This window comes from Pseudorasbora parva, chromosome 24, assembly GCF_024679245.1.
Source record: "Pseudorasbora parva isolate DD20220531a chromosome 24, ASM2467924v1, whole genome shotgun sequence".
In the NCBI taxonomy this organism is placed as follows: domain Eukaryota; kingdom Metazoa; phylum Chordata; class Actinopteri; order Cypriniformes; family Gobionidae; genus Pseudorasbora; species Pseudorasbora parva.
In genome coordinates this window covers 22,014,573-22,034,697 of record NC_090195.1, presented here as the reverse complement: position 1 = coordinate 22,034,697, position 20,125 = coordinate 22,014,573, and the positions used below count along the sequence as shown (strand labels likewise).

Sequence of the window (20,125 nt, the reverse complement as noted above, 5' to 3'; positions counted from 1 at the left end):
CTAGTCCCTTTGCAGAAAAAAAAACAGCCCCAAAGCATGATGTTTCCACCCCCATGCTTCACAGTAGGTATGGTGCAACTTAGCATTATTTCTCCTCCAAACACGACAAGTTGAGTTTTTACCAAAAAGTTTATTTTTTGGTTTCATCTGACCATATGGCATTCTCCCAATCCTCTTCTGGATCATCCAAATGCTCTCTAGCAAACTTCAGATGGGCCCAGTTATGTACTGGATTAAGCAGGGGGACACGTCTGGCACTGCAGGATTTGAGTCCCTGGCGGTGTATTGTGTTACTGATTGTAGCCTTTGTTACTTTGGTCCCTGCTCTCTGCAGGTCATGTACTAAGTCCCCCCGTGTGGTTCTGGGATTTTTGCTCAACCTCCTTGTGATCATTTTGGGGAGATCTTGCATAGACCTCAGATCAAGGGAGATTATCAGTGGTCTTGTATGTATTCTATTTTCTAATAATTGCTCCCACAGTTGATTTCATCACAGCAAGCTGCTTACCTATTGCAGATTCGTCTTCCCAGCCTGGTGCAGGTCTGCAGTTTTGTTTCTGGTGTCCTTTGACAGTTCTTTGGTCTTGGCCATAGTGGAGTTTGGAGTCTGACTGTTTGAGGTTATGGACAGGTGTCTTTTATACTGATACAGGTAACGAGTGGAGGACAGAGGAGCCTCTTAAAGAAGAAGTTACAGGTCTATGCACTTTTTAACCTTCTAACTCGTGAACCCCGTTCACTCCCATTATATATATATATATATATATATATATATATATATATATATATATATATATATATATATATATATATATATATATATATATATAATTTCTTGAGTGAGTAATTCATGGGGTAATTTAAAGTGTTAAAAATATTTTAGTATGAGCCAGTCTTAAGCAGTTTGTACGAATTCTACACAGATGCCACTGATTTTCCAAATTGTAAAATAGTTATAAATGTTGCATCTTGTCTTTGCTTTTGCAACCCAATGTAGTTTTGGTCAAAAAGCAGGTAAAGATGAGTCATAATGGTGTACACCTGGGAATAAACAATAGTTATGAAAGGTGTTATGAAAGAAAGAAATTGCCATGACAATGAATACAAATATATTAAAGACCAATTTATTGCTTGAAACTCCCAAGATGCTCTTTGGAACATTCTCAAATCTTGCTGAAGAACATGATCATTAGGTCTGACAAACTTGAGTTCTGCTGTCAATCAAACTGTACACACCAAATACTAAGATATTCTGGAATTCATGTTCATTTTTTCCATTCCACCTTTCACTCAATTTGTTAGGCTGACAACATTGTTTGTAATTTAAAAATTACCAAAAAAATGCAAAATATAACCTAAGTTTTTGGGCTCCATTTGGACTCCATCTACTACACTTCCTTTTAGTGCTGCAAGAAGAAACTAGAAAACTGGCTTATTTGGCAAAATATCCCATAATTGGTTCAAAAATAGAGCTGTTGTACTCTTCTTCCCACTTGGCAAAGTTTTTGAAAAGCTTCAGCATGAATGCTGAAGACAATGGTTGCAAAAATAGCATCTCTGCACGTTCATTACAGAGCTAATGGAAAATATGATGAAATGGGACACAAAACAAAAGAATACAACAACAAAAAAACATCTGCTACTTTTAAAAAGAAGACCAGGATGTGAAGAAAGGACAACACAAACATCTTCAACATCAGTTCTCAGCCTAATGTTAATAATTTATGTTGTGTGTGCCTCTTTATGATTAATATTTATTTATTTACCGCTCTTCAATTTGCCAGCCAGTCAAGCTTTCAAAGACTTCATGGACAAGAGAAGCCGTCACAAACTTCAGAGTTTACTTTCAAAAGCCTTTCAGCAGAGAATGTGCTTTCTCTCTCTTATAGACGGCTCATTATTGTTATCTGATGCAGCAAAGAAATGAAATATTGATGCGAAATAACCCTGGCATGGATTCCTCTCTATTGACCCTATGGAAATCTAAATGAATTGCTGCTGACCCTGGAAGCCTGTGGGCCGTTGGTTTGCTTTTAGGTGTGAATTCAGCATTGAAAGCTTGTTCGGCTGTAAGGCGAAAAGTATTTCTGTGTGACTCTTCACTTTATATCAGCGATTACATGGAAGGACGGCACATTACAGAGGACAGAATGAAAGATGGCTATTGTTCAGAGGAAGAGACGAATCACTGGGAAATAAAGTGGGTTCAACATGGTTAAAATAGCAAGACAATGTGTCTTTTAAAGGCTAAATGGGATTGTTTTGCCGAATGAATGACTGAAATTTTCGCTGTTGTGAATCCACCACTCTGATATGTGACAACAATTTCTGAGACATCATTTGAACTATATGTGCAATTTACCATTGTGACAAGACTGTTATTTACCATCATCATCATCATCATCATCATAAAGCATTTAAGTGTTTATTGTTTTATAGTTGTTATATAAAGTTTCCAACTTTTTGATGTTTCATGTTTTATAAAAAGCTTATAACCTTTTGTTGTTGGAAGTTGAACAACCTGCACTGAGTTTGCATGAGTGATGCTATACACAGGCATAACATTATTACCACATCACTAATATTGTGTTGGTCCCCCTTTTTCCGTCAAAACATTTATAGTTGATAAAGTTCAATTATGATATGGAACGCTGATTTTTATTAATGGAAGAAGGGAAAGAACGCTATTTAGTTCTCTAAATAATGAGTAGACTAAGTAAAGTGTTTGTTGAATATCAATAATACAGCAGACTGGAGTCAATTATTCTGCGTGTACCATCAAGATATTGTTCAGCTGTTTTATTTCAAAACATTTGTCAGGTTTTCGTCATTAAAAACGCTCTTAGAACAAATTTCTCATCCCAAGTCTTCATTGCTAATTCTATTCACTGATATGCATGTTTGTGTGTGTGTGTGTGTGTGTGTGTGTGTGTGTGTGTGTGGGAGGAAGAGAGAGAGAGAGAGAGAGAGAGAGAGAGAGAGAGAGAGAGAGAGAGAGAGAGAGAGAGAGAGAGAGAGAGAGAGAGAGAGAGAGAGAGAGAGAGAGAGAGAGAGAGAGAGAGAGAGAGAGAGAGAGAGAGAGAAATTAAGCATGTGTGAATTACCTTTGTTTGTGTTTGGATGCAGCATCTCTACACTGTAAAAAAATTCTACATATTAAAAATAAAAAATGTGCAATAAGTTATGACAACATATGGTTTAACATTGTTTTAACTCATCAAAATAAGTTAAGAAATGTTAAACTTGTTTTTATTAGTTATACAAGATTTAACTCATTTTTTAAAGTCAGTTTGACATAATTTAAGTTGAAATAATTTAAATATCCAAGTTGTTTGTACTGCAAAAGTTAAAAATGTGCCTTTTTTTTACAGTGTAATAGCGGAGCTGTAAATTTAGCTGCCTCAAAAACAGCGACTGAAAAATGTAATTGCTTTATTTTTTTAAAAAGTCAGTGGCAGCAGTACTGAGTTTTAAAGAGAGTACTGAGTCTGTGTTTGTATTATATTATGTGTGTGTGTGTGAAAAAGATCATTTAGTGGGGAATAATATAGACATTTCTATCCTAGTATCATTCACATATGCTTGCTTGGTAATTGTCTTTAATTGTTCTTTTGCTTAGGACCTTTGAAATAACTGAAATAATTTGGCAGCGCAATATGGATAAGTAATGTGGTCGACAGACCTGAAATTAATTCATAGCTGTGTGTTTACTGGAAAATAATTGGACACCTTAGAACATTTGTCAACCAATCAGAATCAAGCATTCAACGGAATAGCTGTAGGCCAATGGGGTAATATCAGTATAGACTGATATCAGAATATCTGAACATGCGATATATATCAAAAGAAAGAATAGTCTCTCTGCTTATAAAAAATAAAAAAAACAACAACAAAAAACAGTTTTTAGACAACATTTTTAACAACAAGCTGAGAAAATCACATTTTTGTCAATGTGATTAAGATGATAAGAATAAACATAATGTGATTTGACTACAGTAAGATTTATCATGATGGCCAGTGGAATGTGTACTTTCAGCATTTACATGCACGTTCTTAAGCCGATTATGCCTAATAATCCAACAATGAACATGGTCATGTAAACTTTTATCGGAGTTTTCTTTTATCGGAGTAAGGTCATAAACGGCGTAAGCATAAACCGGTCGGGACAGGTAGTTCGGCTTATTGCAGTGCACATGTGTGATAGGTAACAAAAAAAGCAAACTTACAGCAGATTTAAATGCATCCAGACAGAGCGAGCTAGCGTTTTGCATGAAAAGACATATATATCACAAACGCAGACTCTTTGATGACCCAGAACATTTTAAAGATGTGTTCTCATCTCATGCAGCAGAAGTAGAAGAGGTTCAGTCAAAACGCTGCATCTGGAACTGCATGAGGGATAATATGAGCCGTAAATCTCCCGCTGACACGTTTACAAGCTTTATTTAACATCACAACTGATGTAACATTTGAAAGTCAGACACGGACATTATCATTTTTGACGTCACTACAATTAAATAACCCGTTTTATTAATAAAGTCATGTAAACGCGGTTTACTTGCATTGTCAGTTTACTGGTTTGCATCAAGCCTGCAGTCTCCCTCTAATTTACTGAAGCTTTCGCGCCTCGATCGCCCCCCGGTGACCGGTCCCAGTATAGCCGCCCCTCTGTGATTTCTAATGGACGCGAGACAAACTAAACAATAAAATTACACTTCAAAAATTTTCCCCCAAAGTTAGTTTATGTCACTGAAGGCAGTTATCATCACGATGATTTCATTTCAGGTGTTCGTTTTTAAAATAAGTTTAGTTTTAGTTAGTTATTTGATGCTATAAAAACGGGGTGTGTGACGTCATGATTGACAGCTGAGACTGACGGCTTCTCTGAGTGAAGTTGTCACTGAGGCACTAACGGACTTTTTTCAAAATTTTTGGGAGCAGATTAGAGCTTTAGCTTTAATTTCTACATTTCCATAACTGTTTATTTCACACCAACATAATTAATTGTTCTGCATCTGCGAGAGTGTGGGCGGGTGGGCTTTTGATATCGCGGCTGTACTTCCTGCTCTACTTCCTGTGCTCTACTGCGCAACTCCGGTCCCGAAAACACTACTGCGCAGACACGGTCCCAAGATGTCCGCGCCGTGCAAGGCTGCCTGAAAGCTTCAAATATGGCAAGCGGAAACGGATGATGTCGAGTCGTCCATATTTTTTTACGGTCTATGGTTTGCATGTAAATGGGGAAAACTGGTTATTTTAATAAGCTGATATTTGTGAGTTATCAGCTTACTGGTGTGCATGAAACGCACCAATGACTGTATCCAGATCAGATTCAGAGCGATGATCAAACAACAGATGGAGTAGATCGAGTCCATCAACACCCCTAATGTCCTATAGCTTAACCTGGGTCCACATTTCCTTCAGTAACATTAGATAGTTTTGATGTATATGACATTTAATGTTGAGGATCACATTATTTTACATATGCATCTGTTTACATGCGCTCTCTTGCTTTATTGCGTCTCCTGTTTTGATCAGGAGATTCTGTATTGATTCAGAAGATGCGTAATAGCGCCCCTCGTCTAACAGTGAAAACACAGAAACCTGGACAATTCTGTGTTCGGCAGGGAAGCATTTTCTCACAACTCAGTTGTTAATGCTTAACTTATTTTGATGAGTTAATGCAATGTAAAAACCATAGACTGTAAAAAAATATGGACGTGATATCACCCATAGGATTCAGATAAGCCGTTCTGAAGCTTAAAGTAGGGGGGAGCTGGGCGTTGCCATCTTCTGAGCAAGTCATCCTGTGTCACTTCCGGATAACAGAAAATGGGCAAAAAGGCGGGATGTGGGCGGAGCTTAGGTGACGCAATGACTATAGATGGCAGATAAATGGCTATCCACCTGTAACCACGCCCTTAATTATGCAGAACTTTAAGGCTTTATACAACGTAAACAAATGAGTTATAAAAAAATTCACCCTCCTCACAGTTGTCATGAAGGTCAAAATTAGCCGTATAGGCAAAAACCACAATTTGTACCAGGCTGTAAACATGTATTTTTCTGCTGTAAAGTTGGACATGGGGCTCAATGAGAGTCTGCTCCCTTCTGGAGCCTATCCCTGGTGGCCAGTTGAGGAATTGCAGTTTACATTACTTCCGTATTGGCTTCAAGAGAGATCGCGGGAGATTGCCGCTTGGTAAAAACATATGTTGTCATAACTTATTGATATTTTTTTTTTCAGACCATGAAATGTGAATTAAGTAATCTTCTGCTGTGTAAAATATTCTACAGTAAGAAACGCAGCCATTGTGTTTCATCTCAAACAATTGTTTTTATTAATTATTATGGTACAAATTAATGTGACAGACTTGAAGCTGTTAAGAAATACACAAAGTGCAGCTTAACTGACCGAACAGATATTGCTCTATATAATACATACAGTTTTCAGTCTATAAAATTTAAAGCATCCTTAGCAGGTTAAACAGCTTTGGTTTCGAGGTCTTGAGAGTAATAACGACGTTAACGTTTCAAACTCGACTGTGTGTGTGTGTGTGTGTGTGTGTGTGTGTGTGTGTGTGTGTGTTCTTCAATAAATCTCAAAAGGTTTTCCATCATCCTTCAAAAACAATTGAGTTGAACCACAAAGTTTTCTTTGTTCCCCATTTATACAGGACAATTCCAGGCAATCAAACTCAAAAATGTATCTTACATAGTGAAAGGAGATACAAACATAAACAATGCATAAACGAAAACAATAAAAAAAAGAAGAAAGTCATGTAACAATGTCTGTTCTATACACGTGACCCTGGAAAGCACATCGTAAAGAAAAGCAGGTGAGAATCAATGACGGTCATAAAAACTACTTACAAACATATACACAAGTCCTTTATGGTTTGTTGTGAACCTTTGCAGGTATCATGTTATGACATTGCTCACTACTTAGCAGGACAGTGCTGAGGTAATTTTAATGATATACTCCATTTAATCAATTTTCTTCAATCAGTTACATATTTCAAGATTGTCAACGACATTTAGCCATTTCTCTGTACAATGTGCATATAACTATTGAGCTTTGGTCCAGCATTGAAAAGATGAGCAAAGGCAGAACGCAGATTCTCGTCTCTTGGTTTTAATTTTTGGTTACAGCTTTATTTCGTAAGCCTGTATACCTTAAGACGTCCTGTCTCTGTAACCACACACAAAGATGCCATGCTTCTGAATTCATGAAAATGAACGAGCTGGGGGGGATGTCATATTTATACAATATGAGTTGAGTTCATGTAATTAGACAGCTCTTTCAATGCGAGTCAAGATATCGGTTACGTAGCCGTCAGAAGCCGGACAATTTTTCTCTAAGTATATTTGTAGCAAATGTTCATTGTGATGTACTACATTTGCATATATACCTCAAAAGATGTTCTTTGTTCTTGCCATTTTCTATTCATTGCTGATGGACAGATGCAGACTGAATTAAACAGCAACATTTTATAGAAAGGAATGTCAATATCATAGTTACTAAGCAGTTTTTAGCAACTTCTGATAACCGTGAGTTAAATGGTATTCAATGCTGCAGAAAAAAAATTATTTATTATTTTTTATTATTTTTGTCTTTAAGTATGAAGTGATACAATATAAGAATTATACAAAAATGGTAATACTTTAAAATAAGGTTTCATTAGTTAACATGAACTAATAATGAACTGAACTTCTATAAAATGTATTAATGCTATCTCCAACATCAAAAGTTGTATTTGTTAACATTAGTTAATGCAGTTTTATTATCTAATGTTAAAGATGGGCAAATACTGTAATTGCTCATGGTTAGTTCATGTTAGTTAATACATTAAATAATTTTAACAAATGAAACCTTATTGTAAATTGTTACCAAAAAAGAAGAAAAAAAGACAAGAAAATAATTTATAAAATGTAACCGTAAGAGAGGCTGTAGGTTTGTAGGATGGTGTACATGGGACAATTCATTATTTATATATATATATATATATATATATATATATATATATATATATATATATATATATATATATATATATATATATATATATATATATATATATATATATATATATATATATATATCAAGGTTTATATTTAGTAAAAATGTTTGGCTTCCGTCAAATGTCTTTCTTCCATCTGACTGACAGAATGGAATGACAGAGTTTTTGCAAAAAGCCAACAAAATCCTTAAGCACCAAAAATGACAAAGACACGAGGACAAAAGATAACTTGCATAAACCAAGTGAAATTATATATATATATATATATACTTTTAGTTGAGTGCAACAAAAATAAAAACATCCGATCAGATGAAAAGAATAAAATGGTTTGAGGAGACATGATGTCCTTGTTCTTTGGCTAGGAGGCTTTGGCAACACCGTAAAATAGCTTTAATCACAGCTGCAACGAATGTGGATATCTATGGTATGGTCACTGAGAATCTCTTTGCAAAATATTCCTCCCAAGTGCAGTTTTTTATGACGGATGCCTTAATGTTTATGAACGGAGTGAGATGACACACTTGACAATGGCCTTATAAGGACAGCAGAAACGTGACAATTTTGAAATAAACTTCTCAAAGATATTTTTGGAACTTGTGATTTCAATTTGTCGACAGATTACCAGAAATATTTACATGAAACCCAAGAGTTAAAATAAGACAAAGATCCAATGTCACACCCACCAACCCCATTACACGAATATTGTTCTTTCCTTTTTTTTTCTTCTTTTTTTTCCCCCCAGTAAAAATGTAAAAATGTAAAACACATTTACAATTAAAAAACCTCAGAAATCAGATGCAACAAACTTTGGTAAGTAGTTTCTTCACCATCCTTGATTTAAATACGATCCTTGCTCTTAAATCCTCACAAACTGCTTATGAATCAGTACTTTAAACTCTCTTTTTTCTTGAATTTTTTGGTTTTTTGCTTTTGTGATGATAACACTGACAATATTTCTTTTTGCCTTTGTCGACAGTTCATCCAGTCGATGATGCATCGGATACTAATTGTCCAGGTTTAAGTCCACAACATCAGAAGTTCCTCCATCGGTGTGAGTTCGCCTCATCTTGAGCTAAGGATGTTCCTCCATATTATCGACCAGAGGGTCCATCGGTGCGACCGGCCCGAGCTCGGGCTGTTTCAGCCTCTTAATAGTGTTTTTCAATGCTTGCCTCTTATTGCAGAACCAGACGCGCACCACCTCGCGATCATAGTTCAGTTTCTCAGCGATTTCGGTCATCTCCTGACCGGAGGGGTGAGTATTCTTCTCGAAGTGGCTGTTGAGGATTTCCAGAGCCTGCGGCGTGAAAGAGGTCCGGCGCTTGCGCTTTTTGGAGGGCTCGCTGCCGATAAACTCGGTCAGGTTCTGCATACCGGAGCGATGGCGGGCTTCCGCCTCGGCCATCCAGCGCTCCAGCACGGGCTTAATCTTCTGGGCGCTTTTTGGGGTGATGTCCAACTTCTCGAACCTGGCAGGATATAAAAGGCCAGGGTTCAGTTTGCCTGTCAGACTGCTAGCTATAGTGTTCTCTTGGGCTTCCTGTGGTAGGAAAAAGTGGCTTCTCAGGATGGTGTGTCTGGGGGAGAATTGAGAGAGAACAAGCTTACTCAAGTGCCCAGATGGGGCAAGGGGTTTCCTGTCTGAGCCAGTCGCCCAGAAGGGGTCTCTTGGTCCAAGCCACCAATAGGACAGAGAGCTCCATGGCCTGTACTACTGCATTGCTCCAGCTGTTGCATGCTGGGAAACAAATGAATCCCAAAAAGCTAGTTTGTGCACTCCAGCACATTACATTTTCCTTCATATGATGCTTTTGTTGACTCTCTGTACCCATGATGCATTGAACCAAGAGGACTCTTCCACAGGCCAGTCCAAATACAAACAAGCACCTGACTGATATATCATAAAGAATGAATTCATTTATTGGCCTCGCATTTTTCTTCTCTAGCTCCTCTGTACAATCAAAGCCACAGATGGCATCACATATGATAAGGAATTCTCTTTCCCGTGAGAGATTTTAATACATATTGTCAAACGGATAACACAAGCATGCGATAAAACATTAAAAGCATTATTAATTCACAAATGGTTTAAATTATTCACGCAAATGCACACACATTTTAATACACTTCTAAAACTTCTCCATCTTCCTCAAGCAACCCTGATGCTCATTTAATGTTTAATGCTAATACATTTTCACCTTCACTTTTGAATATGTCTGCAAGTTTATGGGGTCTCCAGGGAGGTAAATCAGTCTAATAGTTAGGCCTTACTCTGCTATTGCTCTAGAAACTTTGCTTTCTGGACAAAAAAAAAATATGGAAAATTTGTCATGTTTACTAGTTTTACACTTGTTTAAAATAAGCACTCAAAAAACACCCAGCTAAATTTCACACAGCAGTCATTGAGCTGCGAGAAAGACACACTATTAAAAATAAAAGTTCTTTGTATTCAGTACAAAGTATTATCATCATCGCCAAATCTAGTATTAATATTATTACTGTTGGTAATATTATTATTGATACAATTATTATTATTATTATTATTATTATTATTATTATTATTATTATTATTATTATTATTATTATTATTATTATGGATTTAACTTTTTTTCTGTCAACACAATTATCCTGACCCTTTTTTGTATTAGTACCACTACTATTATTATTATCATTATTACTGATGTTATCTATTATTGATATTACTATTGCCATTAGCACAACTGATCACCATCTTTAGTATCATTATTGTTATATATAAATATGGACAATTATTAAAAATTGTCATCATTATTAATATACATGCTATTACTATTTAAATATTTCTACTATTACTACTCTTATTTGTCAGTTCAGCTTATTTTTGTTTCATTGCTGTTACTATTACTGCTGTTTTATTTTTGTTTTTGTGTTTTGTTCTGTGTTTACTCTGTTGTAAGTTTTGCACTCCTAAAAAAAAAAAAAAAAAAATGACAATAAAGGTTTTTAACTGGTCCTTTGGCAGGGTGTATGACTCCATGAAGAGCCTTTAATATCCAAAGAACCTTTCCATTACACAAAAGGTTCTTTGTAGTGCAGAAAGGTTCTTTAGACTATAAAATGGCAAGAAAACAATGGTTCTTCTATGGCACCACTGCCTGTGAAAACTCATTTTTTGGTACTTCCTGGCACCTTTATTTTTAAGCGTGTAAAGTTTAGCACATTATGTGGCTCTTTATTTAGTTTCCACTGAATTATGGGAATTGTTTTGAAAAATTATTTGGATAGATATAGTATACAAGCTGTTCATGTGTCTCTAAAGCAGTAAAAACTAATGGCTCAACCTTAAAAAAAAGGTCTGCTGTGAAAGAAACTAACCATATAATTGTGTAAATTAAATTATGATATATATATATGTGTGTGTGTGTGTGTGTGTGTGTGTGTGTGTGTGTGTGTGTGTGTGTGTGTGTGTGTGTGTGTGTGTGTAGAAATGTGCTGTCTCTGAAAGTGCGATGTAAAATCTGAAGTAAAGCCCCTTGAGAAGCACTGATCTACTGATCTAAAGCCTGGATAACCAGCTACAGAGTATATAGTTACAGAAGATCCGAAGAGCTTTTGTCTCCAAAGACTCCACTGAACGAGGAGATTTCCAGGCGTGTCTCGCACCGGCTTTAATGGAGAGACGTTTCAGTGAGTTCCCTGACCTGCGCTCCTATCCAACACATGGACGTCTGTCAGGCAGACAGAAAAAAGCCCGGCTGAGAGAGGGGAGAGAGGTGAACTAGTGCTCCCTGAAACAACACACACTCTCTCTTGGTCCCGAACTCCTGGACAAGCTCCTGTGAGGAGGCCTTTGATGGAATCTTAACTGGCATTTGAAAAGACGCCTGAAGCGGGGGCAAAGGCCCTCGCTCTCCCAGGTCCTCAAACGAAAAGACTTTTTTTTGTCAGCACGGAAGATGAGTGACAGCACCCTGTTAAAGCCAACTGAGCAAGAATCTAGGCATATTGAGATGCCAACTTAATTTAAATTCTTAATTTTAGACACTGATCATTGCAATAATACCTGAAAACAAGTGAAACATTTCATCTTTCGGTTGGAGAGAGTCTGCAAATGCAGATGGAACATTAAACAGAACCAACAAAAATCACTACCTTATTACATATATGTGTGTGTGTGTGTGTGTGTGTGTGTGTGTGTGTGTGTGTGTGTGTGTGTGTGTGTGTGTGTGTGTGTGTATTCTTGTATTGTATTTATTTTAGAAAAAGAGGGATAATTGTAATTGGTTAATACATTTGCACTAATTTAAATCATAGTGTTATCTCTCTCTTTTTTTTTAAATATAATGTTTTGTGCAATTTTAAGATCTGACTTTCAAGCAATATTTTTCTTATGTTTTAAAAGAGAGGCTGCATTAAAACAAATCTAAATACAGTTAAAACATTAATATTGTGAAATATTACAATTTAAAATACTATTTTTATATATTTTAAAATTTACGTTATTTCTGTTTTCAGCATCCCTACTCCAGTCTTCAGTGTCACGTGATCCTTCTGAACTCATTCTTATATGATAATTTGCTGCTCAAGAAACATGAATAAAATTATTATCAATGTTGAAAACCTGGCGGAACCCGTGATACATTTCTGATCAATTTAATGCATCCTTGCAGGATAAAATAATTTTGGAACGGTTTCTGACTTGAATAAGTCATACGTTTAATTGATTGTAATAACAGCTACTGTAATATTTCAAGGATGTTTGAAATGTACTGCTTAACATTTACTGAATGTATATGTTACAATTCTCTCCGCTCTCCCCATTCAAAAGATGTCTGTAAATGGTTTTTGAGGCGAATACAGAGGATAGCCTTGAGACCGAAATGAAGCACAAGGCAGTTGGAAAGTATGCGTGATTAAATATATATACAGTCATGTTAAGCAGCTCTTCTGCCCAATTTGTCGTGCAAATTATAGATGGCAGCTTTGCAGACTGAGACATGAATCATTGATGTGAATCCAGTGTTTCGCTGTGGATTAATGTTGTAAATCCACACGGCTTAAAAGTGGAAAAGCGATTCCCATCTCGCAATTATGTGATGATATGACATCTTATGAGCCTCCGCGTGCAACGGTGCATGCAAAAGAGGAGCGGCTGTGAATCGTGCTAAATCAAATGTAATTTGTCGCACTGAGAATGGTGCATTTAACTGATTTAAGCAAATCAGGGAGCAAATTATTATAATAAGATTTAGATTTTATTATTTATCGAAAGTATTTGCATTCTTATTAATCAATTATCCTCGATAAACTGAAAATGTCAAACGTGTTTTCTATGATTTCATTCCATTGATGTCAGATGCTTCACATCAGTCAGAAGGCATCTGGATTGTCCGGCCTTTAATAATGACCCCCGTCTCTGATCAGTTTGACGATGCACCTTTTTGATTGTTCAGACGAACCAATAATGCTTTTTTCCACTGTGAACTATGAGATCGGACAAGATAGAGACATCTGTCAGGCCGATTTTGACTGAGCAAAGACTACAAGAGCCCCAAGAGCTCACACACTCACAAGCAAAAGCACGTTCACCTCTTTCCCCTCTTGTCTCTGCTGATGTTAACTAAACTAAAGCATGTGAAGTCTGCCTTTAAAGCCAAAAACACTCTGCACACTGTCATGTCCAATGTCATACAAATGAACAAATAATGAAAAAAAAAATCCCCCTTTCCTTTCTGACGAGATGAAAGGACGCATACAGAGAAAAACATCACATCACCTGTTTATTTTGGAAACTAATGGCTTTTAATGTATGCTATAAATATCTAAATAATGCATGCGGCTAAATATTTCATACAGGATTTTTAAGACTTTCTGCACTAGTTTGAAGCTTCATAAGGAATTCCCTCACTCTCCCTCCACCGAGCAATTTCAGGTTTCATCGTTGCTGATATGATGACATTTTAAAAAGCGTGCTACAGCCGTGTGTGTATCACACTAGTGTATCATCAGACAGACTATAAGCCTTTTACAATCCCGATGAATTAAAATAAAACACGGCACGGCATGGCACACTCTCAGTTACTTTTCTAGAGTTTTACAGGTACAGGGTTTCTGCAGGTTTTTTAAGCTAAATTTAAGACCTTTTTAAGATCGTTTAAAGAAAATGTAATGAATACATTGTAGGGAACAAACACATAAATATGTTCTTTAAATATTAATGTCTAAGCACACAATGAGTAGTATTAGTGACACTTTAAAGTTTGGAAATACAATTTGCAACAGGTCTCCATTACTTTGTAATTAATTTGAACAAAAATAGCTTAAAGTTTGAGGAAAGAAACCTTGTAAAATCTTGCGATCTTGTGATTTTATGACTAAAACAAGAACAAATATCTGCCAGTGGGTTCATAAATAATGAACCTAATTCAAATGTAAGTTATTCATACCCAACGACAGATATTTGTTCTTGTTTTAAGCATAAACTCAGTTTTGACACTTAAGTTTGACTTAATTTCTTAATTTTCCATGTCAAGTAAATATATCTTAATTGAATGATGTTTACAATTCGTGTCCCACTTTATATTAGGTGGCCTTAACTACTATGCACTTACATAAAAAAATTGTGCTCATAATGTATTGCAAAACACTTTTGCTGATATTGAGGTGGGATACGGGTAGAGTTAGGGACAGGTGTGGTGGGATGGGTAAGTTTAAGGGTAGGGTTAGGTGTAAGGGAAGTGTCAACATTGTAATTATAAATGTAACTACAGAAATTAATTACAGATGTAATTACATGCAGGTAATTTTAATAATTTAAGTACAATGTAAAAACATGTATGTACACTTATTCATATAAATAGTACATAGTAGTTAACGCCACCCAATATAAAGTAAGTCCAAAATTTGTACTGGAAAACAAAAATCCTGAGGAACAACTTTTTTGCAGTGAATTTTGCAATTCAATTTAGGAAAATCTGTCTTATTTTTTTCTGGAGTCTGCTTTAATGGTTAAATTAAATTTTACTGACTTTTGTTCATCTTCGGAACACAAATGAAGATATTTTTAATGAAATCGGAAAGATTTCCAGCCCTTCCAGTCTTCTACCACTTTGACGCTTCAAAAAGTTCATAAAAAGATCGTAAAAAGAATCCACAAGAACCAAACGTATTATTCTACATTTTCTGAAGAGACTCAATCACTTTATATGATGAACAAAAGTCTTACGGGTTTGCAACAACACAAATTACGCGACATTCTGCATTATACAGTAAATTCCATTTTTAATAATGATTGTGCAATTTCATCTACATTTTCTGCATTGCAGAAATCATAGGGCCTTGACATTGAATTTAAAGGGTTACTTCAGCGATTAGCATATTGCTTTGTATCAGTAGAAACCCTGGAGTATATTCAAATGATTGTGCTTTCCCCCCTCATATCCCCCTGAGATCAAAAGATTTATGCAAATTGACGATATTTGAATCATAGGAGAAATGTTTGGCCAAAGGTTAAAGACTACAGCCAGCAGAGGGAGCCATTTCCGCATGTTTTGAACCCGCACATGGGGGATGGAGATCACACTCAGAGCTCAGCTCGCAGCTACAGGCACTCATTTAAGCAGAGCTATGGTGAGCAATGTAAGTCTTTTAATTTTTCAAATTAATTTCTATGAAAGTTAAGCTTGCAAAGGCATGAACTGAAACGCACCAGACTGAACTTGCGTTGTGAATGTAAGCCGCGAGTGTAGTCGCGATTACCTCAGCCTTCATCATGAGAGCTCATCAGCTCATTTATCTGACTCCTGCAGTTAGTGCTCAGTGCTGTGATACTCACGCGGTGACTCACTCATTATATTGAACAGACACATTCAGTTTTTAATTGTAGTGTCTTCAACTCAGTCACAGTAATCAAGTTGGTGGCTTTGGGAATGGCCTCACAGGGCAGCGAAGCATTCTGGGAATTGTAGTCTTTCATCCCCATGAGACAAAAATGCATTTTCTGTCTTTTCTCAGTCTAGAAAGCACCAAATAAATATAAAAAAAAAAATCACATTTCTACTACATTGAAGAGCCAGTTTAAATACAGATTCATCATCCCAGCACTGAAGTACCCCTTTAAGACTTTCTGATGATCCAATTTAAGACATTTTAAAGGCCTTAAATTGTGGTCAAATCAAGGCTTTTTAAGACTTTTTTAAGACCTGTGGAAACCCTTTGGAACAAATCCCATGTTTTTGTTGTGAGATGTATTATAAATGTCAGATATATTGAATGAATGAATGAGGCATTTATATAGCGCTTTCATATGTACTACTGTACACCCAAAGCGATTATTGATTATATATTATTATTGATAATAATATTGATAACAATATATTACACAACTCTAATACATGGTAACATTTTATTTTGATGATCCATTTTAGACATTCTACTAACTATAAGTAATTTAGCAATTACTTCATCTACCAGTCATTTGCATTAGACTATTACTATTATTACCACTATTAGTATTAGACTATTACTATTAGACTGCTACGTTAAATTTATTAATCAGTAACTACAAATCAACATTTGGACCAAAACAAGTTAAGTTGTTTACTTCTCAGATTGAGAGTAAATATTCAGAGTTTCTACTATTGATCATGCAGCAGTTGCACTATAGGTTTAGTGCATTTATCCTGCCTTTTCCTATTCTTATTTATATCTTATAGCACAAGCCTCATAAGTTTTGTGTCTTAAGATATTGTGCATCCTTTATAAATGCAATCTGACATCACATTTGGCCTTTTTAGTGCAAAGTGTCCCCTGATGTATACAGTAACCACTGAAGTCCTCAAAATGCACAAAGAATTGGTGCTCTAATGATGATGTTAAATATTTAATTTACTCATGCTACATAATGTCCTAGTTTATGACCAAAAGCATGTCGCTGTTGCACTGTGGAACACCACGTTTTATTAAAAGTCATGCCTTGTCAAGTTCCTTTCAGCTAAATGTCATGTGTGAATACATGGCAATGGACCTTAGAAATTATTAAGTGGTTTAAGTGCTCCTTGTAATACCACAGCTGATGTATTTTACATTAGTAAATGAATCTTTTCATATAGACATAGCAAAGATGAGTGGAGACGGGCACAGACTGGAATAGCTGGAAGTATCTGACATGTTTTGCACATTAGTTATGAATGTTTAACATCTCTCTTTAACATCTTAATGATTTGTGATTAAATATAAATAGGGTACTACTTGTATGTAAAACTATCACCTGATTTTATATATATATATATATATATATATATATATATATATATATATATATATATATATATATATATATATATATATATATATATATATTTACAAAAAGCTACTTTATGATAGTTTTAAAATATATATATAATATAACTAGAGCTGTCAATTGATAAAAATATTTAATCTCGATTAATCGCATGATTGTCATGAGTTAACTTACGATTAATCACAATTTAATCACACATTTTTTATCAGTTGTAAATGTATCTTAAATTAAGTTTAAATTACGTTTTTAATACTCTAATCACCATAATTATGGACAAATATGCATGCTTTATACAAATGTACGTTTATTAATAGTGAAACCATACTTATTCAATAATACTCAAAAATACAGTATGAAGACTAGACATGTATCAAAGGTCAGAGATGTTTATCAAAGAACTTGTTCATGTCTTTTATGCCAAAGCTTAAAAATTCAGAATACGTTTCAGGCAATAACTGCACTTTTGGTTTAGAATAGTAATATTAATATTAACCCTTTTCTTTCCCTATTAATGTTGCATCCTTTACATCTATGGCTTATCTCAATTTCTCCAACTACGGGCTAGGCCACAAATCAAACAGAAAATGTGCGCTAATGCATTAATTGCGCGTTAATATATTTTGTGCTATTAAAATAAATTTGCGTTAACGCACTAATTTTGAAAGCTCTAATTATAATATGTTTGCATGAGAGCACAATTCCAAAAGAGCGACGATGGGAGTAGACAGTTCTGCGCGTGATCTACTGACGACGCACACAGATTAAAGAACAGCCGGATAATTTCCATAATGACCAATGCAATTTATCAGTTAACGTCTGGTTTAAGATGTGTTTTTGGGGGGTAAATAATGGCGCAAACACCAGTAAATGGCGATCACAGATCTTAGTAAATCACCTTGCATGATTCATTTAAATACTCTCCTCATATGCAACTCTAACAAAAGCGTATGCATTAAGGTCAGAAAATATGCAATGTTAAAAAATGCAATAAAAAAAGTCAAAAATAACTGTCCTTGCCTTTTCAGTGCTAATTTTTTACTGCTTTAGTTAATCCTGATAGTTGTATAATAATATAATATAATATAATATAATATAATATAATATAATATAATATAATATAATATAATTAATATAATATAATATAATATAATATAATATAATATAATATAATATAATATAATATAATATAATATAATATAATATAATACAATACAATACAATATAATATAATATAATATAATATAATATAATATAATATAATATAATATAATATAATATAATTTGGTGTCCTCCATACCTGCAGATGGCAGACTGGCTGTAAGCGGGTCCTTCAGTTGCACTGAGAGCCTGGCCCACCTGGGTTTGAGTAAGACCCAGAGACAGCCGGCGAATTTTAAACGCTTTGGCGAATTCTCGAATCTCCTCCAGGTTCACACCATCCACCTCACTGGGTGCAGTCTGAGGGTCTATAAAAAAGAAAAGAAAAGAATAAAGCTGCAACTCCCCTTTCACACAGCCTCATCACCTTGAAACAATGTAATGTCACTCTTAAAGGGTTAGTTCACACAAAAATGAAAATTATTTAATTAATTACTCACCCTCATGTCGTTGGACACCCGTAACACCTTCGTTCATCTTCGGAACACAAATGAAGATATTTTTGTTGAAAGCTGATGGCTGAGAATGGCTTCAGATAGGCCTCCATTGGCATTCAGTATATTTCCACTGACCCACCCACAAGACCCATAAAAGGCACTAAAGACGTCATTACAATGTCCATCTCACTACAGTGGCTGTACAATAATTTTACGAAGCGACGGAAATGTTTTTTGTGCGCAAAAAAAACAAAATAATGACTTTATCCACCAAGTTATTGTCTTCCATGTAGGTCTCGGACGTGAACTCACGCGATGGCGGCGGTCCTCCTCTTCCGGGTCATGTATTCGCTATGATTCGAACGGTGGAGCTACCCCGGTGATGTATGCGTCAAGTTCATGTCAATAACTTGGTGGATAAAGTCGTTATTTAGATTTCTGTGCGCACAATAACTATTTTCGTCGCATTGTAAAACTATTGTACAGCCACTGTAGTAAGATGGACTTTGTAGCGACGTCTTTAGTGCCTTTTATGCCCTTATACAGCTTTCAACAAAAATATCTTCATTTGTGTTCTGAAGATGAACGAAGGTGTTACGGGTGTCCAACGACATGAGGGTGAGTAATTAATGAAATAATTTTCATTTTTGGGTGAACTAACCCATTAATTGTGGATTTCTCCCAATTTTTAATACAAAACAATATTGACATCGAAAACCTTTCAAGCATCTGCTTAAAAGATGTTCGATTAAATAATTGTCATTTTACTATTTCAATACCTTGCATTCATGTTTTCTAATATAACAGGAATGTCTTGAGTCTTCATAGACTAAATTCAGAACTGAATATAAGTGCACTAACTTTGTTCTAATATGACTTTGACAAAGGTTTATGATTTATAATAGTAAGGGTGAATGCCAGTCAGCACTACATTGAAATCGGTTCTTATTAGACAAGCTAGGAATTTCACTTCCAAAATGAATGCTTATGTGAATAGGACTCTAAAGCAATGCACGTTCATTTTTATGCCGTTCTTTTGTTTACATGCGCATTTTGCTATGAAAGACAGAGGTATGCAGAGGTTCAATTTAAATCGGATTCATTTAACAGCTACGAGTCTATAGTTTAGTCTATAGATTTTATTTTGTGCAATTTTAGTTTAATAAAACGTGATTGGGCATTATACATCACTGCCAGGTGGTCTTACATCCTTGCTTACATAAGAAAAA

The 20,125-nt window shown here is 35.3% G+C and overlaps 1 protein-coding gene across 5 annotated transcripts in view; it reads right to left on the bottom strand.

Moving 5' to 3' along the window:
- Positions 1 to 8,741: 8,741 nt before the first annotated feature.
- The window catches only part of pou6f2 (POU class 6 homeobox 2), a 174,720-nt gene continuing 163,336 nt past the window's right edge, over positions 8,742 to 20,125 (bottom strand). For 4 of the 5 annotated variants that reach the window (XM_067434798.1, XM_067434800.1, XM_067434803.1 and 1 more), the window contains 2 exons: positions 18,599 to 18,767; positions 8,742 to 9,598 (listed from right to left, as the gene is read on the bottom strand). In XM_067434798.1, the coding sequence (XP_067290899.1) occupies positions 9,094 to 9,598; positions 18,599 to 18,767 (674 nt within the window). In that variant the 3' untranslated portion in view covers positions 8,742 to 9,093. The remainder of the gene's footprint in view (positions 9,599 to 18,598; positions 18,768 to 20,125) is intronic. The other variant, XM_067434801.1, reaches the window with a different exon arrangement.